Source organism: Nansenia antarctica (assembly GCF_963989245.1).
Source record: "Nansenia antarctica genome assembly, chromosome: 4".
In the NCBI taxonomy this organism is placed as follows: Eukaryota; Metazoa; Chordata; class Actinopteri; order Argentiniformes; family Microstomatidae; genus Nansenia; species Nansenia antarctica.
This window is the reverse complement of record NC_137689.1, coordinates 49,748,676-49,766,180: the sequence shown is the minus strand read 5'-3', so window position 1 is coordinate 49,766,180 and position 17,505 is coordinate 49,748,676. Positions and strand designations below refer to the sequence as shown.

General features: G+C 45.8%; 4 protein-coding genes across 5 annotated transcripts in view; 2 read left to right on the top strand and 2 right to left on the bottom strand.

The window, feature by feature from the left end:
- The first annotated feature begins 26 nt into the window (after positions 1 to 26).
- Positions 27 to 5,273, top strand: LOC308155201 (translation initiation factor eIF2B subunit alpha-like). 2 transcript variants are annotated; one of them, XM_080528461.1, is made up of 9 exons: positions 27 to 642; positions 750 to 851; positions 2,038 to 2,174; positions 2,999 to 3,115; positions 3,295 to 3,407; positions 3,654 to 3,722; positions 3,929 to 4,004; positions 4,420 to 4,545; positions 5,093 to 5,273. In XM_080528461.1, exons 1-9 carry the CDS (start codon positions 630 to 632, stop codon positions 5,246 to 5,248), a joined length of 909 nt encoding a protein of 302 aa, XP_080384587.1. In that variant the 5' UTR covers positions 27 to 629; the 3' UTR covers positions 5,249 to 5,273. The 2 variants fall into 2 exon arrangements, with proteins under 2 accessions (XP_080384587.1, XP_080384586.1); XM_080528460.1 differs by having other exon boundaries at positions 2,849 to 3,115.
- Positions 5,274 to 5,566: 293 nt separating this feature from the next.
- On the bottom strand, positions 5,567 to 9,894 carry ddx55 (DEAD (Asp-Glu-Ala-Asp) box polypeptide 55). The gene is made up of 14 exons (XM_080528459.1): positions 9,762 to 9,894; positions 9,588 to 9,638; positions 9,359 to 9,445; positions 9,153 to 9,244; positions 8,894 to 8,956; positions 8,470 to 8,619; positions 7,980 to 8,169; positions 7,728 to 7,810; positions 7,480 to 7,611; positions 7,181 to 7,273; positions 6,804 to 6,918; positions 6,348 to 6,516; positions 5,895 to 6,181; positions 5,567 to 5,765 (listed from the first exon to the last, which is right to left on the bottom strand). The coding sequence occupies exons 1-14, from the start codon at positions 9,867 to 9,869 to the stop codon at positions 5,580 to 5,582; spliced, it is 1,806 nt and encodes a 601-aa protein (XP_080384585.1). The 5' UTR covers positions 9,870 to 9,894; the 3' UTR covers positions 5,567 to 5,579.
- A 294-nt stretch (positions 9,895 to 10,188) lies between these two features.
- tmed2 (transmembrane p24 trafficking protein 2) lies at positions 10,189 to 13,754 on the bottom strand. The gene is made up of 4 exons (XM_080527976.1): positions 13,419 to 13,754; positions 12,736 to 12,928; positions 12,016 to 12,123; positions 10,189 to 11,859 (listed from the first exon to the last, which is right to left on the bottom strand). Exons 1-4 carry the CDS (start codon positions 13,593 to 13,595, stop codon positions 11,735 to 11,737), a joined length of 603 nt encoding a protein of 200 aa, XP_080384102.1. The 5' UTR covers positions 13,596 to 13,754; the 3' UTR covers positions 10,189 to 11,734.
- Positions 13,755 to 14,575: 821 nt separating this feature from the next.
- The window catches only part of ptpn11a (protein tyrosine phosphatase non-receptor type 11a), a 19,420-nt gene continuing 16,490 nt past the window's right edge, over positions 14,576 to 17,505 (top strand). The window contains exons 1-4 of the mRNA XM_080528338.1: positions 14,576 to 14,725; positions 16,097 to 16,219; positions 16,485 to 16,679; positions 17,063 to 17,258. Of these exons, the coding sequence (XP_080384464.1) occupies positions 14,712 to 14,725; positions 16,097 to 16,219; positions 16,485 to 16,679; positions 17,063 to 17,258 (528 nt within the window). The 5' untranslated portion in view covers positions 14,576 to 14,711. The remainder of the gene's footprint in view (positions 14,726 to 16,096; positions 16,220 to 16,484; positions 16,680 to 17,062; positions 17,259 to 17,505) is intronic.

The window sequence follows — 17,505 nt, the reverse complement described above, 5'->3', positions numbered from 1 at the left end:
TTTCCCCGCTGTGTGCCGATCCACATCGGAGAACAAAGAAGTGCACTGGATTGAAATTGAAGAAAACTTTTGCGAATCAATTATTTTCGAAGAACAACAGACGTGCTCATCTTTTATATGGATAAAGAACAAATCATGATCATATTTAATGAATAGGCCTAGGCCTATACAGGCTGGCTGATACACGTTTTACCACAATATTATAAGAGCTGCTTCATAAACCACAACGAAGGACACGTAATCCCTTTATTACTTCAACCCAGCCGACACACACACACTATATTCTAGCCTAGACCAGCTCCAAGACCAATACACATTCTTAACAACTCCCAAGTTACGGGCATGTTTGTGTTACGTCATATACGTCATCAAATCGTGACTATATGACAGAAACTAAAAAGTTTGCATGGAAGGATTTGGGACGAATTTGTGTCTTTTCTCTCTATCTCTCTAGTTTTTGTATGTCCTCCGTTGTGAAAAGCTATTTTGTAATATCCGACAGGTTGTGAAGCTGCGAAAAAGCCTAGTGGTGGACCTGGGCTGTCAAAACAGAAAGCATTTAGCTCAGCTAAGATAAACAGAAAACACTTTTCGGTTTGCCTAGCCGTTGAAACTCGCTCTCTCCCAAAATGAACGAGGAAGGTATGTGTACAATAAATGTTGATAGGTGCTCATAGCCATTCCGAATGACTTTCTCCTGCTGTCTGTATGAAAAGAGTGATCCGTCCACGTGCGTCTCTTGTTGTCAGAGTTGGTGGAGTACTTCAGGACCCAGGTGAGGACGGACCCAGACATGGCCTCTGCCGTGGCCGCCATCCGCACCCTGCTGGAGTTCCTCAAGAGGGACAAAGGTGACAGGTCTAATCCTCTTTTTAACTAGACAATTAGTTTCTGTGCAGTAATGACAACTGTGGACATTTACGGCAAAATGTACAGTACCAGTCAAAAGTTTGGACACACTTTCCCATTCAATTGAATAGGTAAGTGTCCAAACTTACTGGTACTGTATGTTTTATTGCAGTGCTCAACATATGTGTACATTGTGTACAAACTACACCTAACGGTACATAACATGCACTTTGTTCACTGTCCACTTAGTCGTTCATGTTCTTATAGGAGTGGCCATCTCAGTACGTTAGTAAGAGTACCCTGATATGGAATGAGTATCTAAGCCATGACAAAGAATGGACCAAATAACAGTAGAGAACGGTTAACCAATATTTATTCCAGCACAAATAACTAATAAATACTTTCATAAGTAGTTTAGAGTATTGGGCGTGACAGTCAGTTAGCATCAGTGTGAGTGGTGGTAGGTTGGATGAGAGAACCATGTACATTAAGGATGTTGAAAAGCAAAACATAAAAGAAAGCCAAACTAAGAGTGACCAGTGTCCATAGGCTGCCAGAAAGAAAGTGAGCCCATAATGGCCTCATGGGCTTTTATAGGCCTGCCCACAGGTGTGTTGGAATGGACAGCCAATCAGGGCTCCTGCTGCCACTTCCCACCTTGCACTGCAATATAGAAACAGACAGAACAGAACAGCACTCCTGCAACATAGAACTAGACAGAACAGAGGGCAGTGAATATGTGACAGCAGCTGGTGAAAGTGGGAACAAGTCGTCAATCGACCGACTTTTATTCTGGACAAAAAGTAAATAAATGTTGTTGAAAATCAATGACACACTCGCTAGTCAACTAATACAGTGTGTTTTGCGAGCCCGCTAACAATGTAAAGTAGTATTATAGTTAACACTGTAGCAATGGGGATTACTCACCGAATCCATTGCATTGCAATATTTCTGGCTTGACTAGCGAGTGTGTCATTGATTTTCAACAACGTTGACATTTATTTACAATTCACCATAAAAGTCAGAACATTTTGATTGGTTGCCGACTTGTTCCCGCTTTCACCAGCTGCTGTCACATAGAAGAGTGCCCAGCACGCCATGTTTGTAATTAAAAACAAACCTGGATTTACAACCAGCCTATCATGTTGCTGAGTACCCTGTGCCCACCCTACCCCTCCCCCCCAACAGGAGAGACCATCCTGGGGTTGAGGGAGAGCCTGACGTGGGCCACAGACTGCCTGACGGGGGTGGACTCCTCGGTAGCCGTCTCCTCGGGAGGGGAGCTCTTCCTCCGTTTCATCACCCTCACGTCGCTGGAATACCAGGTCAGGGAGCTGACGCTCACACAGGCTGGGACAGACAGGACATTCTAAGTTAAATAAGTTAACCAGACAGATAAGATAGCCAGACTGTGTTTACCACCTCAAATTAATTAATTTATGCCCAGCCAAATCCATGTTTAGAGCTAGCTAGCTAACATTATATTGATCATACTCGTAAGACTTTTCACTTTTAAAAAAAATGCCGGTTGAGAGAGGACGCTGGCGTTGCTTGTTTTCTCCGCTTCTCCGCCCGAAATCTCGATATAACCTACTTGCAGTATACAGAGTAGATTGTCCTACAAAGACACTTAGATTTAGATTTAGTAATCTAAAAATTATTTAGACCCCTATACTTTCTTTTATTTTATGTTTCTTTTTATTTTACTACTCAATCTTTTCAGTTTGTAAAGCGTCTTTGAGTGTCTAGAAAAGTGCTATATAAGTCTAATGTATTACTATTATTATTATTATTATTATTATTATTATTATTCTATTCACATAGTCTACATACACACAGACGCACGTTAACAAACGTGTGTGTTTGACATGAAATAGTTTCACACGAGGTAAGGGTCGCTGCTGTCATTCAACAACACATTCAACGACCTCACTCATGAATGTCAGATCCCCCCCCGGCATTTACATGTTGTACCGTCTTGGTTTATTTTGTGAAACAGAAAAAGTCACAACGCATGCAGCCACGCACGCAGCCACACACCCTCTCCCCAGCTTGCAGAGGCAGACACACAGGGCCGGGCAGGCCGCCAGAGGTCAGAGGTCATGGTGCCTGTGCCCTGAAGGCCTCTCCTTGCTGTTGTTTGTCTCAGGACCTGTCACGCTGTAAGAAAGTGATGGAGGAGAGAGGAGAGCTGTTCGTGGAGAAGATCTCTCTGTCGAGAGCAAAGGTGGCTAAACTGTGCCACACCTTCATCAAAGACGGAGCGGTGAGTAATGGCGTCCGTCTTGGGTCAGACAGGACCGTCTGTGCGTGTAAGTGCACTCTGTGTCTAATAGGCACATCTACCTGCGTTTGTTTACCTTATCTCTGCTTTCTCCCCCCCCTCTCCTACCATCACTCTCCCCCCTCCTCTCCTCCCGCCCTGCCCTGCCTTGCCTCTCACAGAAGATCCTGACTCACTCCTCCTCCAGGGTGGTCCTCAGGGTCCTGGAGAAGGCTGCGGCAGAGAAGAAACGCTTCACGGTGTACGTCACGGAGTCCCAACCAGACGCAGCGGGGTGAGGGGACCACACACACACACACACACACACACACACAGTGTGTGTCACTCCACTACCAGACCACACACACACACACACACACACACACACACACTGTGTGTTTCACTCCACTACCAGTGCTACCAAGATGATGGGCTATGACATCCCCGAGGTAGACACACACACACACACATACACACACATACACACTCACTAGACAAAGCAACTAACGCTCAGTTTGTCTGATGTGTCTGTCATGTTCAGGCGCCAAATGGCAGAAGCCCTGAGGAAACTCAATGTTCCTGTGACCGTAGTGCTGGATGCTGCAGTGGGGTAAATATACTCCCAATCATCTAGGTTTAAACACAACTCATCAGAGAATATTATCAGGAAGGATAAGGTTTAGAGAATGTAAAAAGATACGGTATAAATGATAGAATATCATTGGTATTGTTATGGTATGGTGTTTGATTCCCACCCTTTGTCTTAACCATGACCGTACATCCGTGTATGTGCACGGTGCCTCCCCCATCCTGCAGGTATGTCCTGGGCCAGGTGGACCTGGTTATCGTAGGGGCTGAGGGAGTGGTGGAGAGTGGAGGCATCATCAACAAGGTGAGTCCTGGGAACCAGAGCCCTACAGTCTGTCTACAAATGGGAAGTTTGTTAACTTGTACTTTTCAGGAACTCACCCCTTCTTGGCGGTCCTATAACAAACCAGCTCACTCTCAGACCAGCACATTTTAGGGCAGCCCTAATAGTCAACTTGCCGGTTTCACAGACAAGGCTTAAGTCTGGTCCTGGGGGGTATTCCATCAACGGTGCTTTGTTTTTTATAAGTCTCGCTTATCAGAATACCCCCCTGGACTAAATCACAATTTCAATGTAAAATCTCCATTAAAGATGCTTTTTCAGTGGAGGATTAGGTTGAAGCCTGTGAAACCGGCCCATTGTGTCTTAACTGAACCATGATTATTTATAGTGTGTCACTGTGCTAATGGTTGTGTGTTTATGTCGTTGTCATGTCCAGATTGGGACCTACCAGATGGCGGTGTGTTCTAAGGTGCACCACAAGCCCTTCTACGTGGTAGCAGAGAGCTTCAAGTTCGTCCGTCTGTACCCTCTCAACCAGCAGGACGTCCCAGACAGGTTCAAGGTGAAACCGCCAACACGTTTCCATAGCGACACAGAAAATGCTAATAAATCTTATTATTATTATTGAACGCACCTTGTCCTCCCCGGTTATGTCTGTTTTTAGCCAAACATACAATGTACCTATCGCTAAGCCACGCCCCTCTTTGAAAACTCAGACAAACAAACAATGCTTCACTGACAGTGACTGACTGACTGTGACTGAATGACATTCAATGACTTACAATGGCGGGACAGCAAGTAATAGACATGTTTTTTAAAGATGACAAGAATATTTAGTCTAGAAGCTTTTCACCGTCAGATATTAGCGAGTTGTTTGTCCGAGTTTTCTGCCTGTAGTGACTTGCTGTGATATAATTGGACAATTTCTATTTTGGGGCGTGGCTTAGCGATGGGTCCATTCAGCCTGTCAGTGCTTCAGAATAAGACGACCTCCCCTTAGTATTGAAATTGTGTCTCGTTTGTTCAAGCCGCTCTTCTCTCAAGATGTGTGGCGCCATCTCAGCGACGCCTCGTTTGACCTTCCCTGTTCCTCTGTTCCTCCTCCACAGTACAAGGCTGACACCCTGAGGACCGGACAGAACCTGTCACAGGAACACCCCAGGGTGGACTACACCCCCCCCTCCCTCATCACCCTCCTCTTCACAGACCTGGGGGTCCTCACCCCCTCTGCGGTCAGCGACGAACTCATCAAACTTTATTTATGATAGTGCCTGCCTATTTCACAGCAACAGCAACAATATAAACCACAAAAAGACTGAATCCTTTTTTTAAACATTTTTATAGATGGTTACAAAAGACAAGTGAGCAATGAGGGGTGACATGACTTGACACTGTACATTACTATAAAAATCAATGCTTTGATTTGCTGTACTCAAAACTGTGTTTTGGAAATGCAATGTATTTCTCTGGGCTGTTATTACAGATGAATACACGTGTTATAAAAGAGATCGTTCCATAGAATCCAAAAGAAGCCGTGTTCCTTCAGTCCGAGGGCGGTACAGCTACAGAGAGAGGCTCGCTGCCTGTAGGGTATCTTCATACCCCTTCCTCTCCCCCAGAACCCGCTTCTTGTGAGGGCCCTGCCTTCTTACCTGGGGTCTTTTTCACTGCTGTCACCTGTTTCTCAAAGTCCTCCTCTGTGATCTGTCCTTTCTTTAGCTTCTTCAGCAGACGAGTGTCCTTCAACAGTTCCTTCATGTCCTCGTCGTCCACGTCTGAGCCCTGTAGACAGTCAAATGGTTGGTTAAGGGTCGTCTACTTTCTATGCATATTGGGCCCTGTCCGATACTTTTAAAAAGGACGTTCATCCTGGTGACGTGACCCAACGGGTAAAAAGCAAAACAACCGTACCTCGTCTAACTTCCTTTTGGCGGCCGACTTCTTCCTGCGGACCACCCTGGTCTTCTGCTTGGACCACGACTTGTTCTTGGTGAAGTGCCTCTTGGGTGGAGGTCCCCTCTCCCTCAGCTCGGCCAGCATCTTCTGCCTCAGCCTCTCCCTCTGCTTGTCCTTGTAGCGGATGGTCTCCGTGTCCACGGTGGTCTCTATGAAGTCTGGGAACTCCTTCCCCCTCAGCTCGGGCATCTTGGGCATCCGCAGGAGGGCGAAGCCCTGCGCCAACAAGCCAAAGTCCAGATCTGACCAACGGTGAGAGGAGGAGGAGGAGGAGGAGGAGGAGATGGCGGCGTTATTATTCACCTCAGACAACAGTACAGTATAATCAATCTTATGACGATATCAAACGACTACATGTAGGTGAATCTGACTCCGAGTATGTGAGGCAGGGGTTTTCTTGTCTCTGACCTTTGACCCTGAAGATGAGGCTGCATTCGTGTTTGGCGTAGGCCTGGACGGTGGAGACGAAGGCCCTCATGGCCCTGTCGAACATGGCACGGTCCGCCAGGGCCAGTTTCTTCACCTTGGGCAGGATGTCCACCACGTCACTCACCGGGGGCATCCTCTCCAGCGGGCACTGGGAACGGGGGGGGGGGTGTACATTTGTTAATAGTGATAAAAAAAAATGAATTTTATTAAAGTTGACACCAATAGAGCCTCAGGAGAGAAAAAGAGCGAGAGAGCGAAAGGGGTGGAGAGGAGAAAGAGAGCGAGAGGGGTGGAGAGGAGAAAGGGGCGTCCTCAGGGGGACTCATTTAGAGTTGAAGGTTTGAGACATCTCATACACAAGTGTCCTTAGCTGTAATATTTATGAACATTTATTAAAAAAGAAAAAAATCCATCAACAAATTGCCTCATACTCACTTTCTGGTTGATGGATAGGAAGTTGACGTAGGATTCCTCCATTGGGAGCAGAAAGACAAGGGCGTTTCCGTGGTTACCAATGCGTGCTGTGCGTCCACAACGATGCACAAAAGAACTGAGGGAGAGAGGAGAGAAAGTGAAGTGAACTCAACTTAAGCAAATGCGTTTTTCAAGTAACCTGTGGTCTGGTCTGTCCACTTGTTTTGGTCATATCGATGCTAATGTCAGTGAATGGGAGTCGTGGCTACGGGAGCCCTTGATTTACACTGTCCTGTTCCGAGGTTCTGTTTCTCATTCCTATCCTTGTGATCGGTTCTTGTCTATGTTAATGCGGGTCGAATTGGCTGACGTGCTTGTGACCCCGCCTCCGTACATACGTAGCGCAGCTGGGAGGGTCGTACTGCAGCACCCAGTGGACCTCTGGGATATCGATGCCTCTTGCCATGACGTCAGTGCACACCAGGATCCCACTGCAACACAACATCAGACAAGTCGTTTAACCCTCTGTGACGCTACATCAGACAAGTCGTTTAACCCTCTGTGACGCTACATGTCTCACCCACTTACAGTCAGGACCTGGAGTGTCGTCTAGAAGCTAATGCAAAGATCAGAATGTGTGACGGTTACTTCAGCTGAGCTGAGCTGATAACCTAGGCCGAACCGCTGCTCCTCTCACCTCTTTAGGGCCCGGAACTCAGAGAAGATCTTGTTGCGTTTGTGCTTCATCTTGCCGTGGATGCAGTGGATGGTGACGTTCTTGATCAGGAACTCCAGGGCTCTGCCGAAGTACTCCACACACGCACAGGTGCTGTCGACACCACACACACACACACTAGTCACTCGTCGCTAGAGTTACGATAACGCAGCGGTTTCCAAGACCATCTCTGCAGTGATATGGCTGGACGTGTTTTAAGTTTTAAGTACCTGAAGAACACCAGTTGTTTCTCGTGCTTGTGCTGCCTGAGAAAAGCCACCAGGTTATTAAACTTGTCCTCCGCTCTGCAAAGCTGACAAAGCACAACCACAAAGGGAAATAAATCATGTCTCATTTATGTAAAAAAGAAAATAACATGCATGTGTGTATGAAATTAGATTCAATTTGCTTTTTCTGTGTGTGTGGAGAGAGAGAGAGAGAGAGAGAGAGAGAGAGAGAGAGAGAGAGAGAGAGATACTCACTGTGTAGAAGTTGCCGAGCCTGGTGGGGGTTTTCTGTACGCTGGTGGCTGCCACGCCCTTCTCTTTGACGGCGATGCGTACGGGGTTCCTGAGGCCCGCCCTCACCAGCTTCTCCAGCTCCTGGGTCTGCGTGGCCGAGAACAGGCCCGTCCGCCGCTGCTTAGGCAGGTATCCCAGGATGACGTTCAGACTGGAGGGAGGGAGGACTTTGTCAGGATGCACAGACACAATCTGATCGAAAAAAACTACTTTGTTTTGACTGCTGGGTTTAATCACCAGCATGCCAGGGGTTAATCAGTGTCTGTGCATTTTGTGTTGTATACAGTACCAGTCAAAGGTTTGGACACACTTTCCCCATTCAATTGAATGGGAATGCGTGTCTAAACGTTTAACTAGTACTCTACCACTGTATCATGCTGTTGGAGCCAATGTGAAGCTGCCTGGATTAATCATGACAGTCTTAGCGTTGGTGTGTTGTACTGTGTTGTACCTGGCTTCAAAGCCCATATCCAGCAGGCGGTCAGCCTCGTCCAGAACCAGAACCTCCAGACTCTTCACTGAGATACCCAGGTCTAGACCGTCCGCCTTCCTACGGAACATGTCCTCAAGACGACCCGGAGTCGCTATCACTATGTTGGCCCTGGAAGAGACAGACAGAGGGTGGTGTCCAACACAACACTCTCCCCATCTTTGCCTTCATGATCACTGACAGGTAAGAGGACCTTGATTGCAGAAAGTCAGGTAGCAGAGTGCTGCAGAACAAGACCCTACTGTAAACCAGTTTTAGCTGTGTCAGGCCAGTCTAAACATCTTTACATCAGTCTTTAACATCTGTGATGTTGCTTTTAATCTTTTCCTGTATAACAAGAAAGAAAGAAAGCATATTACAAAACCCTGTGAGAGAACATAATTACCCCTGTTCCTTGAATTTCTCCACGTCATCTATAGGGTTGCTTCCTCCGATCAACAGAATCTGCCTGAAATCGGAAGGCCTCAGGTTAAAACACAATTATAGTCCCTTCATATGGAACATCTAATACTCTTGGAACTATGCTGATTTGGCAACCATTGAAACCCTCAAGAGAGTGTTGAACTATGTACAAATGGCTCTGGAATAACCAACAAATGAATAGATCCTTGTCGCCTCAGCTGAGGGTCGGACTCTCCGCCTACCTGAACTGTGGAAACTTCTGGAGGAACTGGTCCATCACCTCGCTGATCTGAAGGGCCAGTTCTCGGGTGGGGGTGACGATTAGGGCACCAACCTGCAGGAAACATAACATATCGTTCCCCACCCTAGTCACGCAAGTTTATAATGCAAGACAAGGCAATGATAATTTAAAAAATCAAAATTTCCCTTTAATAAATCAAATCCTTACCTGCAGTTTCTTTAGTTTGTCCTCTCGCTTAAGAAGAATTTCAAGGATGGGGATAACGAAGGCGAGCGTCTTCCCACTCCCTGTCACCTGTAAGGGTTGTGAGGAAAGTCAATAGGTCATTTGGAGACTTGTATCCCCTGTGGCTTGAGGCAGCATCCAATCTTGTCCTCGAGCGAACTGGCAGTTGTTCTACATTCTCTAAAAGACATCATGAATAATGCACACTTACCGCTTCGGCAGCCACATCTTTATTCCTCATAAACAGCGGAATACAGGCTGACTGGGATAGAAAGAGACGAAATCATTATTGTGGTCGAGAAGCTGGGGAACATGTTAGCTAGATAGCTACGAGCTAGTTAGTCGTTAGTAGTAAGCAATAACGACAATGACGTTATGGTAGTACCTGAACTGGTGTCATGTGTGTAAATCCCAACTCATCGAGGGTTTGCATAATATTGTCGTTCAGTTTTACAGGTAAACTAGCCCATTTTCCTTCAGTTGTGTTTTCCATGTTGGAAGTTCTTCAGCCCTCCACGCTGTACCAGTTTCCTGCACGTCGATGTTTACAGTCCGGGTAGAAACTGCGGAGGTAGCTTAGAACGTTCCGCATGGTGGAGAGCTCGCCACATAAGCTGATATTCCAATATTTCATATTGACTGTTGTGTTGTGAAATGTGATTTTTGTCAAATAAATGTCCCACTCTTGGGATAATAACCTCCCCCACTTGAATGGACATTATTAATACAAGTGAATACAGATATGTAGTAATCAGTAATCATTTTTTCAATAAAAGAAAGTGAACAAACAGTTTTTTTTTTTTTAAAGAATATTGTTTTTCATTGTTTATTAAACCTGGATCATTTTTCACTGACAAGCATTCAACTTTATATTTTTTACAGATCCATTTAGCAGAATTTCATCGATGACATCCATGAGTCACTTGACCTAACTCCTCATCAGTAGTCACTCTGGTCACTGCCATGACTGTGCCGTGAGCAGTGCCTGAGCTCACCAGAAAAATGCAACGTACAAAACTGGGGCATATTCAGTAAGATTCAACATTTAGGATGTTGCATTGCAGATAGATATACAATGTGGATAGACAACAGACTGGACAGAGTATTCTAACAGACAAAGCCATATCCATTCTATACATTAATACTTCTAAGTTGCATCCCACTGAATGTGCACCAGAAAATGAAAAGTACAAAACTGCTTACCATCACATAAATTAAAAAACCCCATCCACCACCCCAAATTACTACTGTACCGGTCTACAAAAGTAAAAGCAACTAACTCACACCAGCAATCCTAACCTTGTTTCAGCCCCCCACCCAGTGTTAGTGTTCTTGAATGCTGCTTCTCAGGACTCACAGGATGACGACTACAGATTGAATCAGTTGCATTAGCGATGAGCTAGATTCAAAAGCCTGCTCACCCTAGGAAGCCAAAGACCTGTATTGAAGACCACTGACCTGCCTACTGTAAACCCCTCTGTAGTACAATGGGAGTAGAAATGTTTCCCTGCGCTGCCCAAGATTCAGAGAAGCATTATGTGCCGTGGATAGCTATGAATCAATTACAACAGGAACAAAACAAACAAAAAAGTACTCAATTTTCCAGACCACAATAAAAAATCCTTCGGGTATTCAGAGGGAACATTCAGTAGGGTGCAACATATAAAATGTTGCGGATAGAAATGTAATGTATAGAGCTGACAACTGTTTATTGTACATGACAGAGAAGAGGCATGTTTGTTTTGTACAATATAATTTCTAACTTAAAATTCTGTTAAATCGCATACTTCTGAATAGGCCCCAGGTGTGTCATCTTATGGTGATGCGTACAGTATTCTAAATGACTGACTATCATATCCTTTACAGTAAGAACCAAAACAGGGTCAAATATGGGGTACATTCTTCTCATAACCATCAGACTGAACTGACTGAATTCAGAATTCACATTTGACATTTCCATCTCACTAACGTTTACTTAAAAGAGCCCATCCATCGTGGGAGACAGACGAACGGCCTCACTGGTTAGTGACTGGCTGGTAGCTGCAGTTGACCAAGCTGCATGAAACAACTCACACCGAAATGGATTGCTTCCTCAGCGCAATGAGAAATGATAATAGAACTTGACTTTAAACCTTTATGATCTTTAAAAGGCTAGAAGTTCAAAACAGAAACAACGGTTTTAAGAACATAGATAAAGATGGAACAAAGGGATAAACAGGATAAAAAAAAAAAGATGAAATTGTATTCAAAACTTTGACTTGAATCTGCCGGAGTCTTATTTCCAAGGTGTGCCTCGCTGTCTTGGTGCTGGAGGAGAAAACGATGGAACAGGAACACACAGGGGGAACGTTTTATATGTTACACCACCCGCCGCACTTCGAAGAACCTCTTCAGGTAGTAAATCTGTCCGAGGGTCATGGCCACCAGGACCAGAGCTTCAAAGAACGACCAGAGCACAACTCTGCTGTTCGTGTTGTCGTTGACTGGGGAATAAACAGGGCAAGAGAGAGAAAATATACTTAGAATACAGTATGAACACAGGACTAGTTCTCTGTATTCACGTATGCCTTTTTGTGTGTGTGTGTGTGTGTGTGTGTGTGTGTGTGTGTGTGTGTGTGTGTGCGTGCGTGGTGACTCACTTGCTCGGTGTATCCTCTCTCGGACCTCCATGTACTCCTGCTCGTGCTTGACCGCGGTCATGGCAACCGCCAGCTCGTTGATCATCTCCTCCAGTTTGTTCTGGTGAGCTGGGTCAGAACAGAGAACCAACCAGTCAGGATCAGAGTGGACACAATAAGTGTGAAATTTGAAAACGACATGCATATTACACAACAAAAGGCACACTGCTTACAAAGCTGTGGTGGTGACCTAAAAAGTAACACATCTCATAACCTAGATATAGCATAGAGCAAAACAAGGTCAACAATCTGATCCCACAAACAAATCTTTTCTGCACACCATCCTCGTGTCATTCCCAAGCAAAATGCACAGCACAGTAAGTGGTCACTTTAACAGGTAGGTTTCAATACACTCTGAAAACCCATTCAGCAGCACAGGTTAGAGAGAAGCTGAGTGCATTACACACTGGCAAAACTAGCTTTTTGAGTGGCATGTGCCCTACCATCCCAGCTGTCACCACCTATGAGGATGGGAAGAGAGTGCCCAGGATCATCAAGTCAATGATGAAACAGAAAGAGAGAGGTGTAGCAACATAAACAAAGGGAACAATACAAAGAAACACCATTAAAGAGACATATAATAACCCAGAAATAAGATGTGTTCATCATCCTGGAGGGAAATCCTGAACCACCACACACACACACACACACACACACACACACACACACACACACACACACCTTCCGTCTCCATGTCCTGGCCCTTGGGTGCCTCTCCAATGTCTATGGTGAACATAACGATCTTGGGTGTCATGGTGGACATCTTGTTGCTGAAGCAGAACTTGTAGGTTCCATCCATGTGTGCTGCCACAGAGTACTTCCCACTGGACTCTCTGTCCCCTTTGTAAATCTGCTTGCCGTCAGGCCCTGTTATCTGTCCAGGAGACAATTATGTCAATTCACAGTACATTTCATACACAGTAGTTGGAGGCATTTCATGTTACGTCTGCAACATATGGTAAGAAAGTCTATGGATTTAATTAACAAGGCAGCCATTTCAAATCTGCTGGTGAAGCAGCAGCCACCAGCTAGTCAGCTGTCTGACAGAATGGGATGTCTCATCCTGACAGCTGTTTGACAGCTATGGATACACACACTTCGTGTCGTGCTTTATCCATATGGACTCGGATGCAAATGTGAGCCTACTAGCTAAAGTACCCAACAACTGAGAAAACAACACTTATGATATGAGGTGGGTTGACTGACTGTATTATCTGTCAGAAAGAAGGCAATGATGACATTGTGGGACTGACACACGTACAGACTGGCTGGTGAGGCTACGATCACCCGCACGTCACTGATCATCAGCTCATGTCCTCCTCGCCGACAACAAGCTAAACCCAATCACCATCACAACGTCTCACCTCCACGTCGATGTCCAAGAAGCCTCCCTCTGCCACCTCGAACATCAGGCCCATCTTGGTGCCGGAGTTGACGCGCTCGTAGAAGCACTCGTCGGCGTGAGCGTCTATGCTAACGAAGTAGCCCGAGGCTGTGTGTAAGACACCCAGGAGGACGGCGAGCTCCGAAACAGTGAACATTGTTTTTTAATTAGCAAGCGTTACGTGATGATGTTCGATTTACTATATGCCCGTGTTTCCAAATATCCCATAAGATTGTACATGTAGCGCACAAGAGGGCTCCGAGGAAACTCCGATCAGACTGAGGTGAGTGTACACTTCCTATCCTAGCCTGCTAGCCTGCTTCAGTGGGAGACTGCCACGTAAGGGTTTAAACGGAAGGCAAGGAGGATCAAATTTAGTAGCCACTCCGCGATTTGTGGAAAAATGGGCACCCCTTTACCGCCCCCTAGGGGGGAAACCGTAGACTTGTTCGTCATGCTAAGTGAAGAGGGGAACAATTGTGATTCTTCCATACCTAGCTAGAGGAGGATATGTAAATTACAACAACAACAAATAATAACTCTAGCTGTTAAATGCAATTTAGCAGACTAGGAACGAACATTTGTTTTTGAACTGTCATAACTGAACTAAATGTTTGGCTGCTCTGTGTCAGTGGGCTCTCTGGGCGCTGATTTATCAAAAATAAATTAGTTTCAGCTAAGGGAAAATATGACATACAAGTGTAAAAGTGGACTGTCACACTGGGATGGAGGATAAGCTCTCCTATTTGAAAACACAATAATAACACACGAACACAACAATAGCACAGAATACAATAGTAACACAATTCATTGATACACATAATAATACATACACATTATGCAATAGCAGTAGTGAGTCTATACAAAATAGACTCAAGATCTGACCATTGATAGAATCTGACCCAGGAACGGATTCTTTCATAAATAACAAATAACGGTCTAGGGGTTAGACAGTTCAAAAGTCATTGCTGAGTACAAACAGGACCAATGCGCGTGCGCAAATGGGGAAATGTCTGTTTTGTCGCATGTTTGATGACGTCCAACAACCGACTCTCCCTGCAGTCTCCGGGGCCGAGGCCTAGGGACTTTTTGTTGCTGTTAACATTTCCAACCAATGTCCATGTTGTTGTACCCGTTTTGAGCGGGTTCCGGGCCGTATGAAGCATTCTTTTGCTAGGCTTAGTCTGTGGAAGAATAGTACAATAGTTGGGAAAAGCAGCCAGTCTGTTTCAGGAACTAATCAGACCGAGGAAGCGAGGATTGAAACCAGAAGATGACATCTCGGAGGTAAGGAAGGCAGCACTGGCCATGGGGACAACAACCGTGTCTGGCTTGTGTGACTTCAGACTATCCCCATAGTGGATGCATTAGTTATTTGAAGTGAACGGCCCAAATCGTGTCTTGAAAAGTGTTTATTATTGGCCGCCCGGTGTTTTGAAGCCAGCTAATTCAGTTAGCATCAACTAGCTAGCCTGCTAAGTGATTTTATGTGGGTATATCATGTATGAGCATCCGAGACGTCTAGAGCAGTGCGCAGGAGCTGTATTGAATCCCATGTCCCGTTTGTTGCCAGTTCTTCCCCCAGTGCAGTAGGTGCACACGATTAACCATGATTGGGGACGTTCAAGCTCAAAGAAGATCATGCTGCCAAGGCTTACCTAGCTGCCCTACTTTATAGCGAAACATCTAGCCAGACAATGAAGCTGCCATGGAGAGGAGAGGGGGAAGGGAGCTGACTCTGCTGTCAGTCACAGCTGGCCAGCTGGGACAGCCCTCGCCGGTGGATCGATATCCATCCCAGATGTCTTGAAAAATAGAAATGACAAATAACATAGCCGTTTTAAAACCAGTTCTAGATCACTCGTGGTAGTAACATGTAGTAGGCGTAGGCTATGTCATTTTCCTGATAAGTCAGGAAATCCTGAGGTTATGACTGACTGACATCTCCAAAGAGGACATAACCCTAGCTAGTCATACATAATTGACAATGGCCCTTCATCTTCAAAACCAATACCCACTTTCCCTCATTTTCATTATTATGCTGATGACACTTCCACACTGTTATGCTGTAACATCCATATACAACATGTTAGCTGTAAATCTGGCTGTCGTGGTTTATGATCACGTCTTATCTACAGATTGTAACACAAGGGACCTGTTCCAAGGAGTAGGGATGACTCACAGACATTTTCAATATTTATGATTAAACAGAAATACGAGCCTAGATAAGGACAGACAACCCACTGTTATGATATATAGGCGAACTGGTCATGGGTGGTTCGTCTGCTGTTCTTACTGGCCCCCCAAAGAATTTTCCCTTGAGGGTCAACAAAGTATTCCTCCATTAGGTAATGGTTATCTGTAGCACACACAGTTTATTTTAAAGAATATATTGAGCGTGATGCCTCTAAGCGTGCAGATTGATATTGTTTTCATTAAGCAGCTAGAAAGGTGTATTTATATACGCTTATACGACACACTTATATTTATACGCCACCTAATGCACCAAGATTCCACTGCCAAGATTGTCCTGTTGAACATCGTCAGTGAAATGGAAGATCTTCATTTTAAAGCTAGACAGAGAACAGGTGTGCCATGGTCATGATCACGGGTCATGGGGTGGCTCACCCAGGTATGTTGCTGCTGCTGTTGTTCCAGGTGGTTCCACCCCAACATCACAGGGGTCGAGGCTGAGAACCTGCTGTTGACCCGGGGGGTGGACGGAAGCTTCCTGGCCCGGCCCAGCAAGAGTAACCCTGGAGACTTCACGCTGTCCGTCAGGTGAGTGGCTGAGTACCAGGTAGGCCGACAGGTGTACCTATCACGGTTTGGCTTGATAGATAGGTATAGACTCCTCCGAAAAATAGACCACAGATATGCCCTGGATAAATAATATCCTAAAACGGGTTGATCGGTTGGAAGGCTAAATAGTGGACATACAGATTTGGTGGTGCCTCACGTGAAGGAAAAACCCAAATGAGACCACTTACTCAGACCGACAACCTCCTTCTCGTTGTGTTCCGTCGCTCGACGTTGTCGTCTCCAGGCGGAACGGAGCCGTCACCCACATTAAGATCCAGAACACGGGGGACTACTATGACCTGTACGGGGGGGAGAAGTTCGCCACGCTGGCTGAGCTGGTGCAGTACTACATGGAACACCACGGGCAGCTGAAGGAGAAGAACGGAGATGTCATCGAGCTCAAGTACCCCCTCAACTGTGCAGACCCCACCTCGGAGAGGTAAGCACTGTGTCACTGTCACAATGTGTGTGTGTGTTGTGTGTGTGTGTGTGTGTGTCACACTGTCACAAGGTGTGTGTGTCTGTGTGTGTGTGTCACACTGTCACAAGGTGTGTGCGTGGTGTGTGTGTGTGTGTGTGTGTGTCACACTGTCACAAGGTGTGTGTGTGTTGTGTGTGTGTGTGTGTCTGTGTCACTGTCACAAGGTGTGTGTATTGTGTGTGTGTGTGTGTGTGTGTGTGTCTGTGTCACTGTCACAAGGTGTGTGTGTGTGTGTGTGTGTGTATGTGTGTGTGTGTGTGTGTGTCACGGTCACAAGGTGTGTGTGTGTTGTTGTGCATTGTCTGAAGGAGTGTTGTTTAACTCCTCGTCCCCTCCCCCAGGTGGTTCCATGGCCACCTGTCTGGTCGGGAGGCTGAGAAGCTGCTGACGGAGAAAGGGAAGAACGGCAGCTTCCTGGTGAGGGAGAGCCAGAGCCACCCGGGGGACTTTGTCCTCTCCGTCCGCACCGGGGACGACAAGACGGACAGCAGCGCCGACAACAAGCCCAAGGTCACACACGTCATGATCCGCTGTCAGGTACCTCAGTGGTCCTTCTTTTTAGTTTTTTTCTTCCTTCTTTCTTTCCCAACCCCCCCCTCCCCCCTCTTTCTTGTGTAGTAGCGTCTTTGAACTGTTGTTAATGTTTATTTGGAGGGGAAACGGTGTCGGGGAAATTGCACTGAATGCCACAACGTTCTGTAATGTTTTGTAATTGCCTCTTCGTAATATGATGTAATCTGTAACCGTGTCTGTCTGTTGTGTTGTGATACTTAAGTGTATCACT